The 20,369-nt window shown below is 46.9% G+C and overlaps 1 protein-coding gene across 1 annotated transcript in view; it reads left to right on the top strand.

Moving 5' to 3' along the window:
• The window catches only part of LOC144165256 (polyamine-transporting ATPase 13A3-like), a 168,988-nt gene extending 161,512 nt beyond the window's left edge, over positions 1-7,476 (top strand). The window contains exons 30-31 of the mRNA XM_077695384.1: positions 4,659-4,751; positions 7,284-7,476. Coding sequence (XP_077551510.1) covers positions 4,659-4,751; positions 7,284-7,454 — 264 coding nt within the window. The 3' untranslated portion in view covers positions 7,455-7,476. The remainder of the gene's footprint in view (positions 1-4,658; positions 4,752-7,283) is intronic.
• Positions 7,477-20,369: the final 12,893 nt, after the last annotated feature.

Here is a 20,369-nt window from a genome sequence, read left to right as displayed (position 1 = left end):
AAAGCCAGTGAAGCATGACGTCGTTCATCAGATCATCACCACCGGTCCACCTACGCACGCCGTGGCGCGTCGACTGGCTCCAGAGAAATATAAAATCGCGGAACAGGAATTTCACCACATGGTTGAAATAGGCATTGCTCGCCCGTCATCGAGCAACTGGTCCTCGTCGTTACACATGGTCCCGAAGAAATCAGGAGACTGGCGACCCTGTGGTGATTACCGCTCCTTGAACGTGGCCACTGTACCCGACAGGTACCCCCTACCTAATATACAGGACTTCACTAATAACCTCAGTGGATGTACCATCTTTTCAAAGCTTGACCTCCAAAAAGCCTACCACCAAATCCCCGTAGCTCCGGATGACGTCAAGAAAACTGCCATCATTAAACCGTTTGGCCTCTTCGAATTCACTCGGATGCCTTTCGGATTACGCAACGCAGCTCAGACTTTTCAGCGCTTCATAGACGTCGTCCTCCGTGGTCTACCTTTTGTTTTCGCCTACATAGATGACGTTCTTGTCGCCAGTTCATGGCTATCTGAGCACCTGCACCATCTGCGGATAGTTTTCGAACGCCTAGCAGAGCATCGCCTCATCCTTAATAGCGACAAGTGTGCGTTCGGGTTGCCGTCGTTGGAGTTTCTCGGTCATTTCGTTGACTGCAATGAAATTCGCCCTCTGCCAGACAAAGTGAAGGCCATAATCGACTTTCCCCGACCTGATTCGTTGCGCCAACTGCGCCGTTTCCTAGGGCTGGTGAATTATTACCGACGGTTCATCCCGGAATGTGCGGCCATTGTTCAACCTCTCGAAACTTTCCTTCAAACTCCCAAGTCTCCCGAGTGCAGTCTTGAATGGTCTGAAGCCGCTGATCGCGCATTCACTACCATCAAGGAGCGCCTGGCCTCTTCTACCCTCCTCGTGCACCCGCGCCACAACGCTCCCACAAGCCTGATGGTAGATGCTTCCCACTGTGCGATTAAAGGTGTACTTCAGCAGCACATCCGCGGCAGCTGGCACCCGCTCGGTTTCTTTTCGAAGAAGCTTTCCCCCACTGAGCAACGGTACAGCACTTTCGGACGGGAACTCCTGGCGGCATACCTCGCTGTGAAGCATTTCCGCTTTTTCCTCGAAGGCCGCAGCTTCGTGATCTTCACCGATCACAAGCCTCTTACGAACGCCTTCAAGTCATCGAAGACTACATATTCTCCCCGAGAGACGCGACATTTGGCTTATCTTGCGGAGTTTACGACGGACATTCGGCATGTCAAGGGAGTTAACAACATTCCCGCCGACGCCTTTAGCCGTATTTCCGCCATACAGCGCCCCGGTTTCAGTTCTCAGGAGTTGGCCCAAGCCCAAAGCGATGACGAGGAGCTCCGAACTCTACGTTCTTCAAACAGCTCCTCTCTGCAACTCCAGGACATTCTATGCCCTGATTCGGGAATCAGCATAGTTTGTGACATTGACCCGGTCTCAGGCCGCAGACGGCCGTACCTTCCTGCGTCTCTCAGGCTCATTGCCTTCAACTCTATTCACCGTCTCTCTCATCCTGGAGTTCGTGCCTCACGGCGTTTGCTTGCCGAGAGATACGTCTGGCCGGGCATGAATACTGACGTACGCGCCTGGGCCCGTTCCTGCCTCGCCTGCCAACAATGCAAGGTCTCTCGGCATACCACATCGCCTCTGGCTACTTTCCCACTACCGGACTCAAGGTTCTCCACAATTCACGTGGACCTTGTTGGCCCACTACCACCATCTAAGGGCTGCCGCTACATCTTGACAGTGATCGACCGTTTTACCCGCTGGCCGGAGGCTTCTCCAATCGACGATATTACGGCTGAGACTGTTGCTTCCACGCTTATGTCGACGTGGATCGCCCGTTTTGGCGTGCCGTCGGAGATTATCACAGACCGTGGCCGCCAATTTGAGTCCACACTCTTTCGCCGCTTGACATGCCTACTCGGTGTTACTCACCTAAAAACAACGGCCTATCATCCTCAAGCCAACGGCATGGTCGAGAGGTTTTATCGTCAGCTCAAGGCCTCGCTGATGGCTCACGAATCACCTGAGCAGTGGGCAGTTCACCTTCCTCTTGTGCTGCTAGGACTACGCACCGTCATCAAAGATGATCTTGGTTGTGCCGCATCCCAAATGGTCTTTGCGATTACCGGCAGACTTCCTGGTCCCTCCACAGCCTCAAGATAACCCTTCCTCTCTTGGCCCATCCTACGTAAAGGATTTAACCCGGTTTTTCAGCTATATTCGTCCCCAACCGCCACGGCCGTGTTCCACAAAACCCACTTTTATTCACCCAAGTCTTTCTGTCAGCCAATACGTTTTCATCCGTGTCGACAGTGCCCGCCGGCCACTTCAACCGCCCTACACCGGCCCTCATCTCGTCATTTCACGCGGCGAAAAGACGTTTACAGTTCGCGTTAACAGCCGCGACACTGTCGTTTCCATCGATCGCCTCAAGCCCGCTTTCACCGAGGCTGAACCGCCTGCCTTCGACACCACCATCCACCACTCCACCCTGAACACCACCACTCTCCCCTCCGTTCGCAGCCCCACACGCGAACATCCCAGCGCAAAGACTGTCCGTTTTGCTGACACTCCGTCTGAAGAGGGGGGGGGGGGGGGCTATGTGGCGGCGCCCCAGCAGCTTGCGTCGTCTGCTGCCGCAAACGGGCACGCTCCAGGAACGATGACGCTGGGGCTGAGCCACGAGTGGCGAGTGCTGACCACGCGATGGCGGTGCGCGCTGGGCACGAGCGCGGAATAAAGCGGGGCCTCCAGTTTGGGTCCACGGCGCTGTAGCGTGCAGACGTGTGTCTTCTCATCTCTCTGTCACCGTCGCGACAGTATTTTTTTATAAACCACTGCGTGGGCCGAAGATGCTCGGCGGTCACGGTGAAGCACGTGCTCACGAGAGCTTGCATTTTGTTGGTGTTACTCCCTGTAATGAGAACCTTAGGGCTTGTAAACAACTCCGCCGTTAAAAATGCCTCCGTACATTAATACGGCAATTCGTTGTATTCAGTTTGTCCCCCATTCACGGCCAGTTTTTGAACAAATACGTTGTAGCAGGATAGCAGTTATTTTTAGATCAGCAATACAAACATTAGGGACATAAACATTTTAATAGAGCACGGTCCTACAGCTGCATTCTTATTAGTAATTGTAAGAAAATGACCTCATGAATTTTGTTGCTCTAATATAATCATGAAACAGCAATTATTGTTTCATTTTCCCCTAATTTTGCCCGAAAACTGTGATGTAAATCCTACCACAAATGTGCCCACTCAAGCTGTTGCGTCTGAAAAACCTAGTAGCCTGGAATCCAACAAGTGGATTGGCCTCTTTGTGGCAGTCCCTTCATCAGTACCTTAGCGGTTTTGTTCTAACCTCGCGTCAGAACAAATGCTTAAGTGTCCTGCTGTCAGTGCAACTTTTTTTCATAGACGGCGGCCTGAAGTGATCGGGCGCGCGGAACGCTATTTTTAGCCCTTTCACTTGACTTCGTTTGTTCTCAAAACTTTCCGTGTCAAATAACACATCTCCATCTCTGCATACACTCTTTTCAACACACAACGGGCTTTATCTTCGGCTGGATCCAGAACGCCCTCCGTGGGCATATGTACAGTGATGAACAAACCATTGATTGATTGATTGATTGATTGTGGGGTTTAACGCGCGGACGCAACACAGGCGATGAGGCGCGCCGTAGTGGAGGGCTGCGGATTAATTTTGACCACCTGGGGATCTTTAACGTGCGCCGAAATCTCGTACACACGGGCGTTCATGAACAAACCAAATACGAACCCGAAAATGGGAACATGAACAAGCAAAATTGAAAAATACTGTATGTGTATGTCAAATAACGGTGCGCTATTGTTATATTTGGAAAACCGTATTCCCAAACTTTCCTTTTGTAATGAAGCCAGGCGTTAATATGACTTTTGTGGCAAGAAATTGCGCTATTTGTGCGTTGTTGTTTATATTTTTGTGTTCGCGCTTCATTTCTCCACAACTGTACTTACGTAGGTCGCGAACTCTCTTCTCCGCAACTTGATACCCTTTGACATGCCCTTGTATAAAGGTGAAGCATCAGATATTGCCAAACATTTGCGCCTGCGCACAATATTTTTATGAGTCCTGCTTATGCCTCTAGCACGGGCATCTTTCAAGAGGAGCACGGTGAATTGGAATACATAGGATGCCCGGCACCCAACAAGCGCATTCAAGTCCATGCGGTGCCGGTCCTCCTGCGCGAAGCGGAGAGCACGCTATGATGATGGCTGTGGCGTCCCATCGCTAATCAGACATGGGGAATGCTTTTCATCGAGCAACCCACCGACTATATTTAAGTAAAAAATCTTCGTCCTAAAGGATATATATATTCGTCTATCAGCGGAGAGCGTGTGGGTGCGTGCTTGCGTTATATAGCGAGAGAAATGCAAAGTAAACTTGTCCCTGTGTTCTCGGTTTTTACCACTTCGTAAGACAAAAAAAATGGACCAGAATTCCTAAACGTCGTAAGTAATTTTCACGATAACCGTATCCACAAGAAATCATAGATACATGATGAAGTCAGGCTTCAATTACATATACAACAAGGGTGCGCAGATGTTTTACAGGAAGAATGCAATCATTGCAGCTGGTACCATGGCAGCCAAGAGAGAAGCTTCAGCTCCGCCTGTCCATTCTGCTCGTGTCTTTCGCTCACTGGGCTTTAGCGCACCTTGTTCAGGTAAGCCTATGTCCATGAAACGTCGGCCTTGTTCCGTGTGAGCCCTTATGATAATTACCACTTAATTGGGTAGAGTTTGAAATGTTCTGGGCGCATGTCGTGCAAGACAATTAAAAATTACGTCAAAACAATATTTCAATATATTGCATACCATTTAGGGCGCGTTACGATATTGCTTTGTGCCATAAACCTACGCTCAATAAAAGTAATTGGAAGAAATTCAAGCGACTGATAGCGGGTACACTCCTATTTTTCGAGTCATATTGTGCGTTACAAACTTCTAGTGGTTGGGGTGCATCTTATTGATTTTATTTCATTTATATTCATGTTAAATGGGTCATGAAGACAAAATGCAAGTTTGGTTCATTCAAAAGATTGCCTCGTTAGAACCATGCTGATACCACTTTTCACGTAAACTTCACTCAAATAAGCTATATAAATAGGAAAAAAGGAAAACCTGATTTCTCGCAACAGAACCTATGATGTCATACCAACCAGCCGTGGAATTGGCGGAGGCCGGCAAACGCATACGAAAATTCATCATCATCATCGTCGTCATCTTCGCCATCATCATAACCAGCCTGTCTGGTGGTGATGATGATTATGACGAATTTTTGTATTAGGAAGAGCTTAAAAGCTTGCCGAACGAGCTATTTGCGCTTAAATTTAGGGCACATTTTTTTATCAGTAAGAATGGCGGGACAAACAGTAAAAGTTACGAAAGCACACGTAAAAATGGAAGTACCGATTTATATATAGTTTACATCATATAAGTCATATCATAGTGTCCTATTTATAGCCTGTATTTGTATCCTATTTACTCCCTAAGTATTCCAAAATACTTTTTATGCTTCAGATAAAATAGAAATCCCAATCGTTTTTAAATGGAGACTTCTTGCAGAAATCGTCTTTGGTATTACAGAAGGTGCGCAGTAGAGGCCAACGGCAGAGAGAATAACTCGTAATTATCCCGTTGTCAAGAGAACTGAGTGCTCGCAGCCACCTACTGTGCGTCGCATTCAACATTTATCAATAAATATTGGCTGCTTGGTTCAGCCTCGCTGAAAAAGCGAGCGCAGTTTCCTTCAGCTAGCACCAACTGCAGCAAAGTTCAGGCGTGGCATTATTATATGCGAACGCATCTCATTCACTCGCCTTGTCCCTGCATCCATCCGGCGTTGTCGGCGTCCACCCCTCCCCCATTCTCCTCGCCGCGCCAGCTGCGCTCTCCGCCGCTCACCCCCTCTCCTATCTGATAGCGAACACACTCTCGCGAGGGACATTGGATTGGATTCGATTGGCTAGGCTTGGCTTGGCTTGGATTGGATTGGATTGAATTTGGATTGGATTGGAATAAAGTGGCTTGTGTTGGATTGTGTTGCTTCATAGCCGCGGCAGACGCACTGGCGCCGGCGCGTCCCCTCACCGTTATGCGCGCTATAAAACGCGGTGCCTGCGCCACTCCGCTCCATCGTTCCAGCGCCGTTCCTCCGCTGCCAACGCTGCAACGTGAACCCCCTATGCGTCGCATCTAGACAGGGGTTCCCGCGAGGGGAGGTGGGAGTTTTTTCACCAACGTATTACCCACGTAGGTGTTGCTAATATGCTATAGATTTCACTTTATGTTTCAAACCAAGGCTGCTTTTTAATCTCCTGCGTACTTTTCCCACCCCAGCATGCTAATCTTAGCAGTGTCGTGAGCCAGTTCACGCAAGCTGCTGAAATGAAAGCAACAAAAAGAAGTTACTAAGTTGTATGAGTTCATTGAATTTCGTAAAGGATTTTGGGCAGTTTGATCATGAGCATTAATTTCTACCTCCAGACTAACCATTTGGCGCATGCCAGCGGCGTTTTAATTATTTCACGTAGCTTTTGCATTGAATTATTAACCTAACTTTATAAATATTGTTCTAAGATTCGGTTTTTAACCTCATTAAATACCTATTATAAATTAAAATATTTCGGTGCGAGAAACTAAGCCTAATGAAAACACTAATGACCTTTACGTGGATTTTACCTCTCCGACAATACCCATGTAACGATAGCCTAACTATCACGTCATTTTACATCGGTATCTATTATATATCGCTGCAGGCGCGGCCTTTTCTTATCGTAACGATGGCCATAAACCTGTAAATTTTCTATGCGAAAGGAAACTTTTTGCCGTATTTTCCCCCCTTATCCTCAGCAGGGCTCTTTCATTCCAACCCGTCCTTTTCCGCGAATTCTCTTATCCCGCAGCCAGTTTAATGTCTTCCGTTATAACTCTGTCCGTCATTCGTTGCGTGATTTATGTCCCGTTTTATGTGCTCCCGTTTTTATCAAATATCCGGCTCATATCCACTTCCTGTTGTTTATCTGAACTAGCATGTCGGCTATATAAGTTTGATCGCGACGAGGTGACGCTTATTTTCTTTTTTTAAACGAACTGTCACAGCTGAGAAGGCTTCTTCGCTTGTTTCTCCGTCGGTATCCTGAACATTCTTGCTGGATTTGCCGCTAGTAGTAACTTTTCGTTTTCTATTTTTTCAGCTCTACGTAGTGAAGAGCCCCCCTTTGAAGGGACTCTACAGGAAGATATTTCCAAAAACTTCCGGGAAGCCACGCTTCAAGTTTGTTGAAGAAACGTTGCAAGAAGAGTCAGACTGGCTTTTGTCTAATGCCACACTGGTCTCACAAATAACAAATTTTGATACGTTTTGAAATAAATAGCTAATTAGGAAAACACACTCCTCAGGGGTAGTTGACGTTGCACTTGACAGCAACATTGTTTCTCAATTTCTGATAAAGTTGGGGCTTACAAGAGCAATCAGGAAGCAGGGAATGAGGTGAAACTGTCAGAATCCCTTTGTTCCAGAATAGGCGTATCCATGTCAGCACAAATACAATACAACGTACATGAATGTAGTAAAAATGAAATGGAGACCTCAATGATCTCGGGTGCTAAATGACACTTGTTCGCTGCTTCCAATACATAAATGTTGGCCGCACAAATGATACAATGGATGATTACTGTGCTCGGCGAACTGCGACGCGCTCGTTGACATCACGTACACTGACGTTAAGGCTCCAGATTGGGCGAGTTTGTTCTCCTCTATGCACAACAAACATAGCAAAATGTAAACATTATCATGGTGTGACCTTGCACCCGATCCTTGCTGTGCAGTTGCTGTTACTACTGTTTAGTAATTACTAGTAGTATGACAACGATGTGGAAGGGGTGGTGTGCCTTTCCAGATGTTACCGGCTCTGTCTACTCCAACAACTTGCTCTGCGTTCTCCAAATTACAAAGGAGCCAAATAGTCTAGCTGAATGCCTTCAGCGATCCGTCAAAGCATTGTCCTGTACAATCACGGCTACGCCGTAAAGAAATGCGTAATCTAACCTAACCTAACCTCGGTTCTAATGAAGCTGTGGCGTGTGCCAGCCCGCTTTGCTGACGTAGTTCATTAAGAAATAAAATATAAGAAACTAACGCAAACGCGGTCCAGCAAAAAAGAAGTCAGTAGAAGTAATTGCGCCAAAGCAAAGAAATAAAAGCGGAGGAAGCGACGCACCTGTTGTGGAGCAGTTGACAAGTTAATAAGTGTCGCCAGGCTTTAACCTTCAATGTAACTAAGGACACTGAAGTGCCCGAGGATTTTTCTTCTTATTTTGAAACGACACAGTATGTAAGGTTTGCGTAGTCAAGTAATTCCTCATATTTGTGAACCTCGCGCGTCACGACTGTCGCAAAGCATTCCTACAATATCTCGTTGACTTAGTGTAACAGGTGAACCTGTTTGCAAAAACACAATTTCATCAGCCATAAGAAACATCAGAGCAGAATTGAAACCGTGTTGGTGGTTTGAAAGCTAGTTTTTCCGTGGGTACTCTTCGCCCTTGAAACTCGCCGGTGATGGGGATGAAGAATACCAGAATATCCCGACGGCGGGATACCATGGCAACGAAAACTGCGGTTACATTAAAGAACACAAACGTATTTACAAAATGAATGGGAAAATGTGCTGTTTTAGCGATCGACCAACTCACTTACGCCGTATAGGTACAGAAGCTTAGCGATCAACGGTTTTGTTGTCTCGCCTTTGGCTGCAACTACGTAATAATTCTATAGCCGGTAATGACTTGGTGTCTACAGTGGCACGCGTCTAGCGTGTGCATGTGTCCTCTCATCATCACCCTACTCCTCACCATTATTATCATCATCATCATCCTTTTCTCTTTGCCACGTGTTCTTCCTTTTTTCGGTTACTGTAACTGATAGGCTTCACCCTTGTTAGTATACCCAATAGCGGGAACATGCTTTGGTACTCACGAAATGGTTACTTGTGTAATTACCAGGATCAGGTTTCTCCTGTAGTATCCACTACGCGCCCCGAAACAAAGATTCCGGAGAAGCCGCCAGGCACCAAACTCTCCCGGCTGATTAACGCGGCAGAGAGAGCCCAAGCTCTCTACTTATGGGCGAATAAATTTCTCTTTCTCTGTAACGGCGCAGTTCATTCACTGGGTTCACCTTCTGTCAGTTAGAATGATTGAGCTGGGGTGGTTCAGAGTTCTGTGCTTTTCTCAAATTCTGGAGTACTCCGGTTCCGATGACTTCAAGCGCCAAATTTACCAACTTTTATTTTCACCCCAGTTATTTTGTTGAGAGAAACCTACCTGAAACATATGGCGTCATGCGGAGCATTTATTGAGCGGTTGTTTCACTTTGGCCAGTGGGTCCTTTTGTGGGACATTTTGTGCGCCATGGACGCAGAATTTTTAACGATCTTAGTTAAATAAAGCTTTCGCGTTAAAAACCAGAGGCCACAGTTTCGGTGCGTCGCGGTTCGTGTAACGGTGTTTCGCAGTTTTTGTGCGCGGTTGCTTCGATTTCTGTATCATTTCTTTTTTCTGTGTGCTTTTGCTGTGCATGTTTTAGTTTTTCGACTAAATATTTATCTCCGCGATAATTTAGGCGCGGTGTCCTACATAACGTTTCCGAAAAGTATACGTACACCAATGACGTATATGGTTTACGGCATGACGGCACATGTCGCTCTTCAACTTTAAACAAAGCGCTTAATTTGATTTGATTTGATTTTTAAGCGTTTTCCCTCTGATCTCCGGCTAGCGTTTTAACAACAAGAATAAAATGACCCACCTTATTCGTTTTGGCGCGTATTTGCAAAGTGGGTCCTGCATCGAAGTTACGGTTTTTACTTATACCCTCAAGCGGAACTGTAGTTAACAATTAACTTTTTAGTGCCGGTTTTATGCGCCGTGGTAATACGGGCAACACAATTGTTCTATTGCGCCACTTACTCGTACCGGACTTTTTTATGTAATTTATGTAAGGGAATTTATGTAAGTGAAGCCTCCAAGTCCCCCTGCCTGCACTGTGCAAAAACCTGCATTGACGGAAAAGGGTATAAACACGGCGCCCAGGTTTTAAATCCATAACTCTTCGTTCATCCTGCCGGGCTCAGAAACCAGCAGCTGAAATGTGATTTCGGCTCTTCTGCAGCTTAGTAAGTAAAAAAATGGCGATACAAAAATGACAAATTTTATTATCACTTTTTATTGATGCAACTTCCTCCATGTCTCATACTGAAAGTAAGAAGGAGCGCGTTATCGTCGAGACGGAATGTAACAATTTCCTGCTATTTTAATGGCGGTTTGTATATCCTTACGCACACGTCCGTACTGAAACCAAAAAATTGTTTGACGAATTCCGGCTGCATGCTCTCCTGTTCCCTTTCCTTTCTTTGATGTTACTATGGGCCTCCTCGATTATCAGTCCCGGATCGTCCGCGGAATACCCGAGAGGCCATGCGGTGCTCGGTTTTTCCATGTATTCCTATGGGACCGCCGGTCCAAACGCACTCCTAGGTCTGCGCCGGACCATCCAGGACGGGTAAATCGAGGAGGCACAATGTTTCATTTCGCCGCCGTCCTGCTCTGTCGCGTCGTAGTTTTTTCTCTGTGCGGTTCTACCAAGTTACTGTTTTCACACTTCGCCGTTACGTTGCTGTGCTGTTTTGTCGGGTCCAGTTTTGAGTGTTGCGACGTATTGGCGCGTGCTATTTTGCCACAATGCCGGTGCCCCGGTAGACAAGGCGGCGTACTGCTGAGCGCTAGGTTGTAAGTTCCATTTCACGAATTCCATTTCTATTTCCGAAGAGAAGCGAGAACCTCCGTGTGTAGGAGTTTTCATTCCCCCTCCGAGTAGCCTGAGGCAATATCAGTATTCTGAACCCTTTCGCCTGAAATTGATCTAACATACCGGATGTTGGTACGTCCTGAAAAACACCCATTTAATCTTTCTTCTGGTAATAATGGTGCATACCACGCTCATAATAACTGATAGGCAAGCTTCTCCTCCAAACTCGTGTCTTTCAGGCTTTCTGGCTCTACGTGTTTACAATCGCCGCAATTCCACCTACAAGATCAAGTATTCATACAGACCTGTACTAATCCTTTGTGAGAAATCCGTTATTACCCGCCCCGGAGGCTCAGTGGCTAAAGCGTTGCGCTGCTGAACACGATGTCGCGCGGTCTTTTATCGGCCGCGGCAGCTCCTTTTTTGATGGAGGCAAAAAGCAAAAACGCCCGTGTGTACAAGATTTCGGCGCACGTTAAAGATCCCCAGGTGGTCAAAATTAATCCGTAGCCCTACAATATGGTGCTCCTCATCGCCTGCCTTGCGTTGGCGCGTTAAACCCTACAGTCAATCAGTCAATCAAATTCATTATTGGTACATGGAATGGGAAGGGGGAGTGTTTTAACGCTGGAATCATTATGAGAGCACTTCTCACAGAATGTGAGGCATTCGTGTGCATGGGCGTCGGATCCTTTGTCTCGTCGACAGTAGAGTAATCGTGATCTACTGGCAACTCCGTTTCTCCTGCGAGTAAATAGGCTGAGAACCCACCCCTGTTCAACCCGAGGACACTATCCTAATAACTTTTTTAAGACATGAATAATTTTTGTCTGTTTTGTTTATGTATCTTTGCTGCTATTTTCTTCTCCCTCTGAGTCAAGCTCCACTGCGGGTTTGCTGTTATAGGGAGAATATATGAGCCGGTCCTCTACAAAGATTTACAGGGAGAACTCTTTCCTTGTTTTTGGAGCAGGAGCTCCCTGGTTCGGTGCGAAGCCGTGCTAGAAGTATTTTGAAAGCACCTGAAATTCAAATCACTACTTTCTATAGCTTGGTGTGTCTGGTTTAAAGCGTAATCATCTACAGTCCACCACTTCACGTCTCGTGGTTTTGGCATCACTCGCCGGATAACCTCCCCCCTCCTAAAATACAAAGAGCAGGCTAACCCCGAAAGGTTGCGTGAAAATATATGTAACTAGCAAGTGGTGCACAATACGTTTAACCGACGTAAGTCTTTTGGATTAGGCAAGTCCATGCGCTGATATATTACCGCGTTGGCGGACAAAGAGAAATGTAAATACACTAGTAGCCTAAAAAGAAACTATTCAGCTAACGCATTGTTAAAAATCGAACTTCAAATATCGGCGTGCCTTAATATACTGTTCCAAGGGGCTGTGTCTGGTGCTTCAAATATTTGGGCTACGCGTAAATTGTAACGTTTTTCGGCTGAGGCAACATCAGGCTTTTGAAAGGCGTACCTGAACTCTCGCTGTAGAAACGACACGGGCCACAATGCTGATGGAGACCGCCGCAATGCCAACAAAGGAGGCAAGGAAAGAAAAGAAAAAGGCTCCGGCAGGAGCGGTTCCACCATTAGCCCCGCCATCGTTGCGTGCCGCCGTGGTCAGTGACCATGCAAAAACGGTCTAATTCCTGTGTCGTCCCACTCCAACGCTGCGGTGTGCACGAAACTCGTTTCTCCTCAGCCTCGTTCTTTGCCTTTGCTGTTTCCTCAGCTGAGGACCTGCTTCGGAGACAGCCGTCGCTCCTGTTGGCCACTGCAATGCTCACATCATTACTGGCACTGTTGGGCCAAGGCGCAGGATTTTGTCGATCCCGCAGGACGAGTGTTGTTTTTCCGAGCGAACAACGGCGCTCGTACGGCCCACTTGGAGGAGAGGGACTTGCAAAATGAGCAGCAGTGGGGCAGGAATTACCAGAAGCGACCTAATGGCAAAACAGCGGGACATTAAGCCTCGCTGTACTACTCGATTCAGCAACTTTTGTTTTGCAGTGCCATGTCTATTGTTGCAGTTTGGGTGTGCTCAATTTCTTCAATTTCTTTGTCTTCAGATGTCATAACGAATCCGGAGGTCTTATCGAGTCTACCAAACCTGTTTGGAAGGCACTAAAATTGAAAAAACAAATTAGGGCGTAATTCCTTAAGAAAACGTACGCGTTCAAAGTAAGGCCCATGATGCGGCGTCTTCTGTGAGTAGTTTAATCTCTCTGCGCTCGTCTTTCACATCCTACCCTTATTCAAAATCAAAATGGAACTCAGACATAGTGTGAGCTTTGTTAAAGAAGAGGAGGAACTATCGTTGCTAGCTGTTCCCGCAGATGATCTGTTCAATCTGATCTGAACTTCTTAGATGCAAAGATGTATTCATACATAGCAGCGTGACATTATCAGCGGGCCCTTCCCACACAATCAGCGGGCCAATTTTGACAGTTTCGTGTAGCACCCATTAGACTCTCTTCAAGCGAGTTACCACACGGATGTAGGTGAGGGGGTAAATAGTACAACGTAACAACCATGAGGAGCATTACAAAATCTGAAAATTTAAAGAGAACGATAAAGAGAGGGTTGGAAAGAGACTTATTTGTTCACGCAAACCTGGTCTCTCTTCATTAGCATCGTCTCTGCACTAGCAGACGCCCTAGAGGGTTAAGCGTAAGCAGGATGGCGCTATGAATGAAATTGTCAAGTGCGCTCTTAGATCTGAAGTAAGAACGGAAGAGTGAGAAATTCTCGTGGCGGGTGCCATTACCTTTTCTTTGATTTTTAGAAGGAAGTGTCTCGTGGGAAAATTGAGGTGGGATAAAAATGTTAGTGCGGCCTTGTTGCGTTGTACTTGAGGTTGAGATTGGATCCACCGCGGTGGCTCAGTGGCTAAGGCGTTGTGCTGTTGAGCACCAGGACGCGGGTTCAATTTCCGACTGCGGCGGCTGCTTTTCTGTTGGAGGCGAAAAGCAAAAACTTCCGTGCGTGCTTTTCGGAGCACTTTAAGATACCGAGGTGTTCAAAATTAATCCGGAGACCTCCACCACGGTGCGCCTCATCACCTGCGTTGCGTTGGCGCGTTAAACCCTACAATCAATCAAGGTTGGTTGAGGTGGAAGCCATCTTGATATCTGTAGTTACCCTGTGGTCGAGGAATCTTTATTTATTGATTGGTTGATTGAAGTGAAGCTTTCTTTGTCTCACTGATGACTTACGGCACGTCAACACCGCTTTGCAGAAAAGCCAACCTTCGCCCCTTTTTTGATGGAGGCAAAAGGCAAAAACGTCCATGCGTACGAGATTTCGGCGCACGTTAAAGATCCCCAGGTGGTCAAAATTAATCCGAAGCCCTCTACCGCGGCGCGCCTCGTCGCGTCTGTAGCTTCGGTGCGTTAAACCTCATAATCAGTCAATCAAGCCGACCTTCTCTGACGATGATGACAGTCGTGGCTGAATTGAAACGAAAAAAAAAAGGCTTCGCGTGCTCGGCACCTAACCTGAGTCACATGCGTTCTGAAGCTGGCGTGTATCACACTGCGCTATATTTTATTATTGTATTGCGCCATTTCGACTCGGTCGAAACAGTTTGGGCTTGAAGAGGGGTGCATGGATGTACAAAACTAGACAGAAAAATAGTCCACTCCTGCGTCTAACGACGACGATGGCTGAACACCAAGCTTGCTTCGTGCGAAGGCAAAGGAGGGTCAAAATCAAAGCTCAACTAGTAAAAGTCCAAATCGCCTGCGCGTCAAAATGCAAACTCAGACTACAACCACAGAATCCTTCACGAGAAGGCTTCGCGTTCAATCATGGCTGTTTTTTGACGGAGGGGTGCGTGATTTATTTATGTATTCTTTTATTTATTTGTTTGTTTGTTTGTTTGTCTGTTTGTTTGTTGGTTTGTTTGTTTGTTTGTTTGTTTGTTTGTTTGTTTGTTTGTTTGTTTGTTTGTTTGTTTGTTTGTTTGTTTGTTTGTTTGTTTGTTTGTTTGTTTGTTTGTTTGTTTGTTTGTTTGTTTGTTTGTTTGTTTGTTTGTTTGTTTGTTTGTTTGTTTGTTTGTTTGTTTGTTTGTTTGTTTGTTTGTTTGTTTGTTTGTTTGTTTGTTTGTTTCGCTTACCACTAAGACCCAAAAGGCATTAAGGGGGACAGACAGCGCACGTTTTTAGCAACAAGCAATGTTAACAGGTTATTTCAGAGATATGAAATGCGGTAAAAAGAACCATGAAATGCGCCAAGGCAGGTTATGGACTTGGACAGCAATAAAACCAGAAAAAGTGATCAATTTCTGGATTAGATACAATTGATGTGAAGCACATCCACCGGCTGCCTCAATCCTAAGTGCTGCGGTGCGCTGAGGCAGCAATCAGTCGTGGGTTCTCTGGACGGCAGCAATGGTAAGCGGCTGCGTCAGCGGCTCGAACTGCGTCTCAGAAAGGGACCGCGAACAGTCTCAAGAACTGACCTCATCATCGTCGAGCGCACGAAGGCACGCGCGGCTACTCGTCCTCTCCCAGCGAGTCGCCACCGTCCAGCATGACTCACTGCCTCCGCCTCACACTTTCGACATGCGTCGCCGCCTCCGGGGATCGCCTTGTGCCGGCTCAGCACGCTGCCCTCCCCCTCACACTTTCGCCACACTTTCCTGCGCGGTTTTTAAATGCGAATGCATTTATTAGCCGGGGGTTGTCTTGCTCCGTTGGCCGGTGTGCGCCTGCATTCCTCCAGCGCGAGCGCACGTGAGCGCGCGCCTCGTAGTTCTGCCTTCGTCATCATCGTCGTCGTAAATGCGAATGCATTTCTTAGTCGGGGGCTCGAGACGCCGTTGCCGCGCAGCTGGACGCGGCTATGGAAACTGTGCGCGTGCGCTCCAAACCCTCTGACCCCATAGTCTTGGTTGGCGACTTCAACGTTGACGTGCGCAAGAAGAGTGGCGAGTGGCTGGTCGAGTACATGCAGACCAGGCACTCTATGCATTGTCTCTCTGCCGGCTTCGACACGTGCCCCACTACCATTCACGGGAGTTGCATTGATCTGGTCTTTACGCGAAACTGTGACGCGCGTATGCTTCTCAAAGACCCTTTGACCGTGCACTTTAGCGATCACAAGGCAGTGATTGTGGCCGTCAGGTACAACGATAACACAAACAGGTGCTGATGAATAAATGATTACGTTCACACTCTCGTCATTAATTACGCCATTACTCGCAACACACTCATTGGTGCACCCAATGCATTCGCATTTCTGCACGATTCCCTTCGGGGAGGTGCGGGGGAATTTTTTTTAGATGCGAACGCATCTCATTCACTCGCCTTGTCCCTGCATCCATCCGGCGTTGTCGGCGTCCACCCCTCCCCCATTCTCCTCGCCGCGCCAGCTGCGCTCTCCGCCGCTCACCCCCTCTCCTATCTGATAGCGAACACTCTCTCACGAGGGGCATTGGATTGGCTTGGCTAGGCTTAAATTGGATTGGATTGGATTAAAGTGGATTGTGTTGGATTAAAGTGGATTGTGTTGGATTGTGTTGCGTCATAGCCGCGGCAGACGCACTGGCGCCGGCGCATGTGCAGTACTCTATCTTCCGCGGTCTCCTCTCCTTCGGGCGCACTGCGCATATAACCGGTGTGCCGCTCTCCGGCGGCCTTTCGGTCGACGGTTGCTCTCCGCTTGCGCTTGAACCCCCCTCAGCATCGCATCACACCAGGGTTCCCGCGAGGGGAGGTGGGCGTAATTTTTTCTGTATTCGCTCACTCGGTTAAGACGCCGACCCCGATGTCAAATCACAGTAGAGGCCGCCGAAGTGCTGCGCACAAAAAATGTTTAATAGGGAACGCATGTGACTTGCTTCGGAGGCCAGTTTCTATTTAGAGGGTACTTGTCAATGGAGATGTGTAAACAATTTTAAAAAATGGAATGATTCATGTGGTTTACAAACAAGAAGTGTTGAAGTTCATACGCTGCAAAGAAAGAAGCGTAAATGAGTGCAAGAGCAGATAAGTGCGAGTTGCGGCGCTGAGTAGGTAGTTAGTCGGAGATGTGAAAGATGAGTGCGAGTGAGTGTGAGTAGAGGATGCCAGTGGGGAGTACGAGTGGAAGTGAGAGTAAATGTGAGTAGACGATGTGACTTGCAAGTGCAAATGAGAGTGAGGGCGAGCGGAGCACGTGAATCGTCAGTGACATTGCGAGTGTGAGTGGCGAATGTGACTGGAGAGCAGAATTTCAAGGGGGAGTGAGAGCATGATGCAAATAGTGAGGGGAAGGGCAAGTTAGGGTGAGTAGCGAATGCGAGTTTTGAGCGGAAGTGCGAGTGTGAGTGGTGAGGGCGAATGGCGAGCGTGCGTGCGAGCGAGTGCTATAGGAAAAATATATTAAGTCAGTAGAGTGAGAGGCGTCCAATTTTGCCGAGGTACGCTTTGACGGTGCCAGAGCGCCGATGCGGCTTCAGTGGCCTTTTTGGTGGAAAACAATAAACTGCCAACTTTCGCTTGTAGCAAGCCAGCTATTTAGTGTACCGGAACAATGTTACCATACGCTGAACAGTATTGCGCCATTATTTACTCATCTGGTGGAAACACAGCCTTGAGGAATGTCAAACATTGATTAGAGGAAACATTATTTCGCTAAAGAATGCTGGAGGCATTGTTAGTGCGAACACTACTCTAATAGCCTAAGTTATTGATACAAATTATGGAAACCAATTCCTTGATACTAACCCCGTTACGTTCAGCAATATGTGGGTGTAATCGGTTCAGCATCACGCAGATGTAACACTGTACAAAGTAGTCCGTGCGATTCCGGGGAACAATAAATTTATCGTTCACGGTTTTGTCCTGTTCCGGTTCGCTGCGTGAGACTATGTAATCCGTGTAAAATATCACGTTATCCCATGTTCGGAAAAGGAAGCGGATAGAGAAGGCACTATTTGTAAAGATTCTAAATGTTGTGTATGTTGCATTGTTGAAATGTCGGTTTGTTAGTATGAAGACACGGAACAATACTAATGCGTTGAATGGCTTTATTTTTCAAGAAAAACGAGAGTATTTTTTCAAGCATGTCATCTTTCGTGGTCGTGCCCCAAGCTGAAGTATAGTCATTGAAACGGGATCTTAAAAAAGCACTGCAAATTTTAAATCTAACACGTTAAAAACAATTTGATGACAGTGGTATAGCGCGCCCACAGCAGAGGATAACTTTTCGGCTGACAGTTCAATGTGGGAGTTATATGTCGTACGTTGCGAGAATAGCACTCACACATCTTGTGCTCCTCGCGTATATAGATGCATGAGGCAGCTACGTATAGTTCATTTCCATGGGTTTGTATTTTGTGTGTGTGATTACTACATTTTTTATTTGTAACGTAATTTTTAAACTATTCTGGTTAGACCACTCAAGTAATGTGTACGGAACAAAATTTGCGTGCGAGAAAATTCAGAAGCAATAAACAGGCTGTTATCATCGGCGTACAAAAAAAATCAGGTTATCGTCAATGTATACGTTCTCTCTCACATACACATCAACAAGATGAACATATAACCCTGCCCTGCAGATCTCTACGCATACAATTTTGAAAAGAAGACGGATAACCATTCACAACCTATTTCTGACGAGAACTAATGTAAGTCTGCAGAAAAAGGTGTGGTTACCACGCACATAATACCGAAATAATTTTTAAGGAGTGTTTCTTGACTAATAAAACTGAAATCCTTGCTAAAATCAACATAAACACCCAGGTCGGGCTTGTTGGCTGCATTTTATATGGAGATTTTCTTTTTCCATAAGCAGCAGGGGTTGGGCCTAGCATTCCTTGCTCATGGTATTGATATAATCTCTAGAGAACAGTTACTGGAGACACGAAGGAATTATTTTATATTAGTAGAGATAATGAAGATTTAATACGGGCAAGAGCGGAAAGCTCTTAAATAATAATTACCCCTGCGAAGCTGCCTGTGAAAACACAACGTAAAATTAGCCCTCCAGTAAAACATTCCGTGTGATTGCTGGCCCAATGAAAAAAACAAAGCGTCATATCAAATCATACGAAACATTATTGGAAGGTTTCTCTCTACAAGTGCCACTGGCCCTATTTCCTGAGAAGCACACTCTAATATTGAACAGGTATGATTACTATTAGCGCTATAATACGGCGTCACATGACACTTATTTGTTATGGTCTTATAAGGTAGTAATGTCTATCTGCCGCCTAGGTGACGAAGTTTTAGCAAAAACGGTTACGCATTGCTCATACTCTACTGATACTCAAAGCCTCTGTAGAAGTATGTACTGCGTTTTTCTACGTAGAAACGTACGGTGAAGGCATGTACGAAGCCTCCAAGAAAATAGATTTATCGATTGTAGGGTTTAACGTCCCGACGCAACGGAGACGATGGGGCGCGCCGTTGGAAAAGGCTCCAAATTTGTTTTGACCACCTGGGATCTTTAAGGTGCGCCGAATTCTTGTACAGCGATGCAGCGATGGCGTAGAGGTAGAACACCCGCCTCGCGGGCAGAAGGACCGTGGTTCGAATCCCGGTGCCGGACAATTCCCACCGGATTAAAAAAATCCGCGTATTGATGGAATTGCACAAAGGGGATGGGGTGCGGCCTGACCCCGGCGACCATTGCTGGCAATGCACTCCCTCACCAGAGCAGGATTGGCCACCCTGGTGTAGTAACGGCCACAACCTCCTATGAATACGCCAATTAACCCTCGGATCTCAGTCCCCAGCGGCTGCGAAGCAACTGACCACGGCGGCGGTCAGACCTGTGACGCAGCAGAGGGTGCTAAGAATCCCTGGATCCGGATAGGCCGCCAATGGAATCTGAACCTGGCAACGTTTAACGCGCGAACCTTATCTAGCGAAGCAAGTCTCGAGGTGTTGTTCGAGGAATTAGAGGGCATTAAATGGGATGTAATAGGGCTTAGCGAGGTTAGGAGGGCAGGCGAATCCTTTACGGTGCTGAAAAATGGACACGTCCTATGTTACCGTGGTCTAGAGGACAGAAAAGAACTGGGAGTGGGATTTCTAGTCAATAAAAGCATAGCTGGCAACATAGACGAATACTACACTGTAAACGCAAACTAGCCGGAAATGGAGTTTTAATCAAGTAATGTGCCCTGAAAAGTACGTATAGCAAAAAATGTACTCCCTAGGCATGGTCTAAACAAGTGGACGTACCTCCATGGTAGTACCGTTGCCCATCCGTGTAGCAAAAGGGGGGATTTAGAACGACATAACACCATTTGTGAGATGGCGTTCGGTCCCTTGTAAACAACCACGTCCACAATAAACTCCCCATCTGGGGTAATCATCTCAAGCGGGCGGTCGCCATGTTAGTCTTGTGTTGTTTCCGTGTGTCAGCACTTCAACCATGGACTAATGCTAATTAGAACGAGAAAGCAGGACGTGACAGTTGCATGCAGCTACAAAACCGATACCGTACGTATACCCGTATAGATGCTTCAGCCAGCGC

The sequence above is a fragment of the Haemaphysalis longicornis genome, unplaced genomic scaffold (assembly GCF_048455015.1).
Source record: "Haemaphysalis longicornis isolate Haplotype H1 unplaced genomic scaffold, Haemaphysalis longicornis Haplotype H1 scaffold_14, whole genome shotgun sequence".
NCBI classification, from domain to species: domain Eukaryota; kingdom Metazoa; phylum Arthropoda; class Arachnida; order Ixodida; family Ixodidae; genus Haemaphysalis; species Haemaphysalis longicornis.
This window is presented reverse-complemented; position numbering and strand designations above follow the sequence as displayed.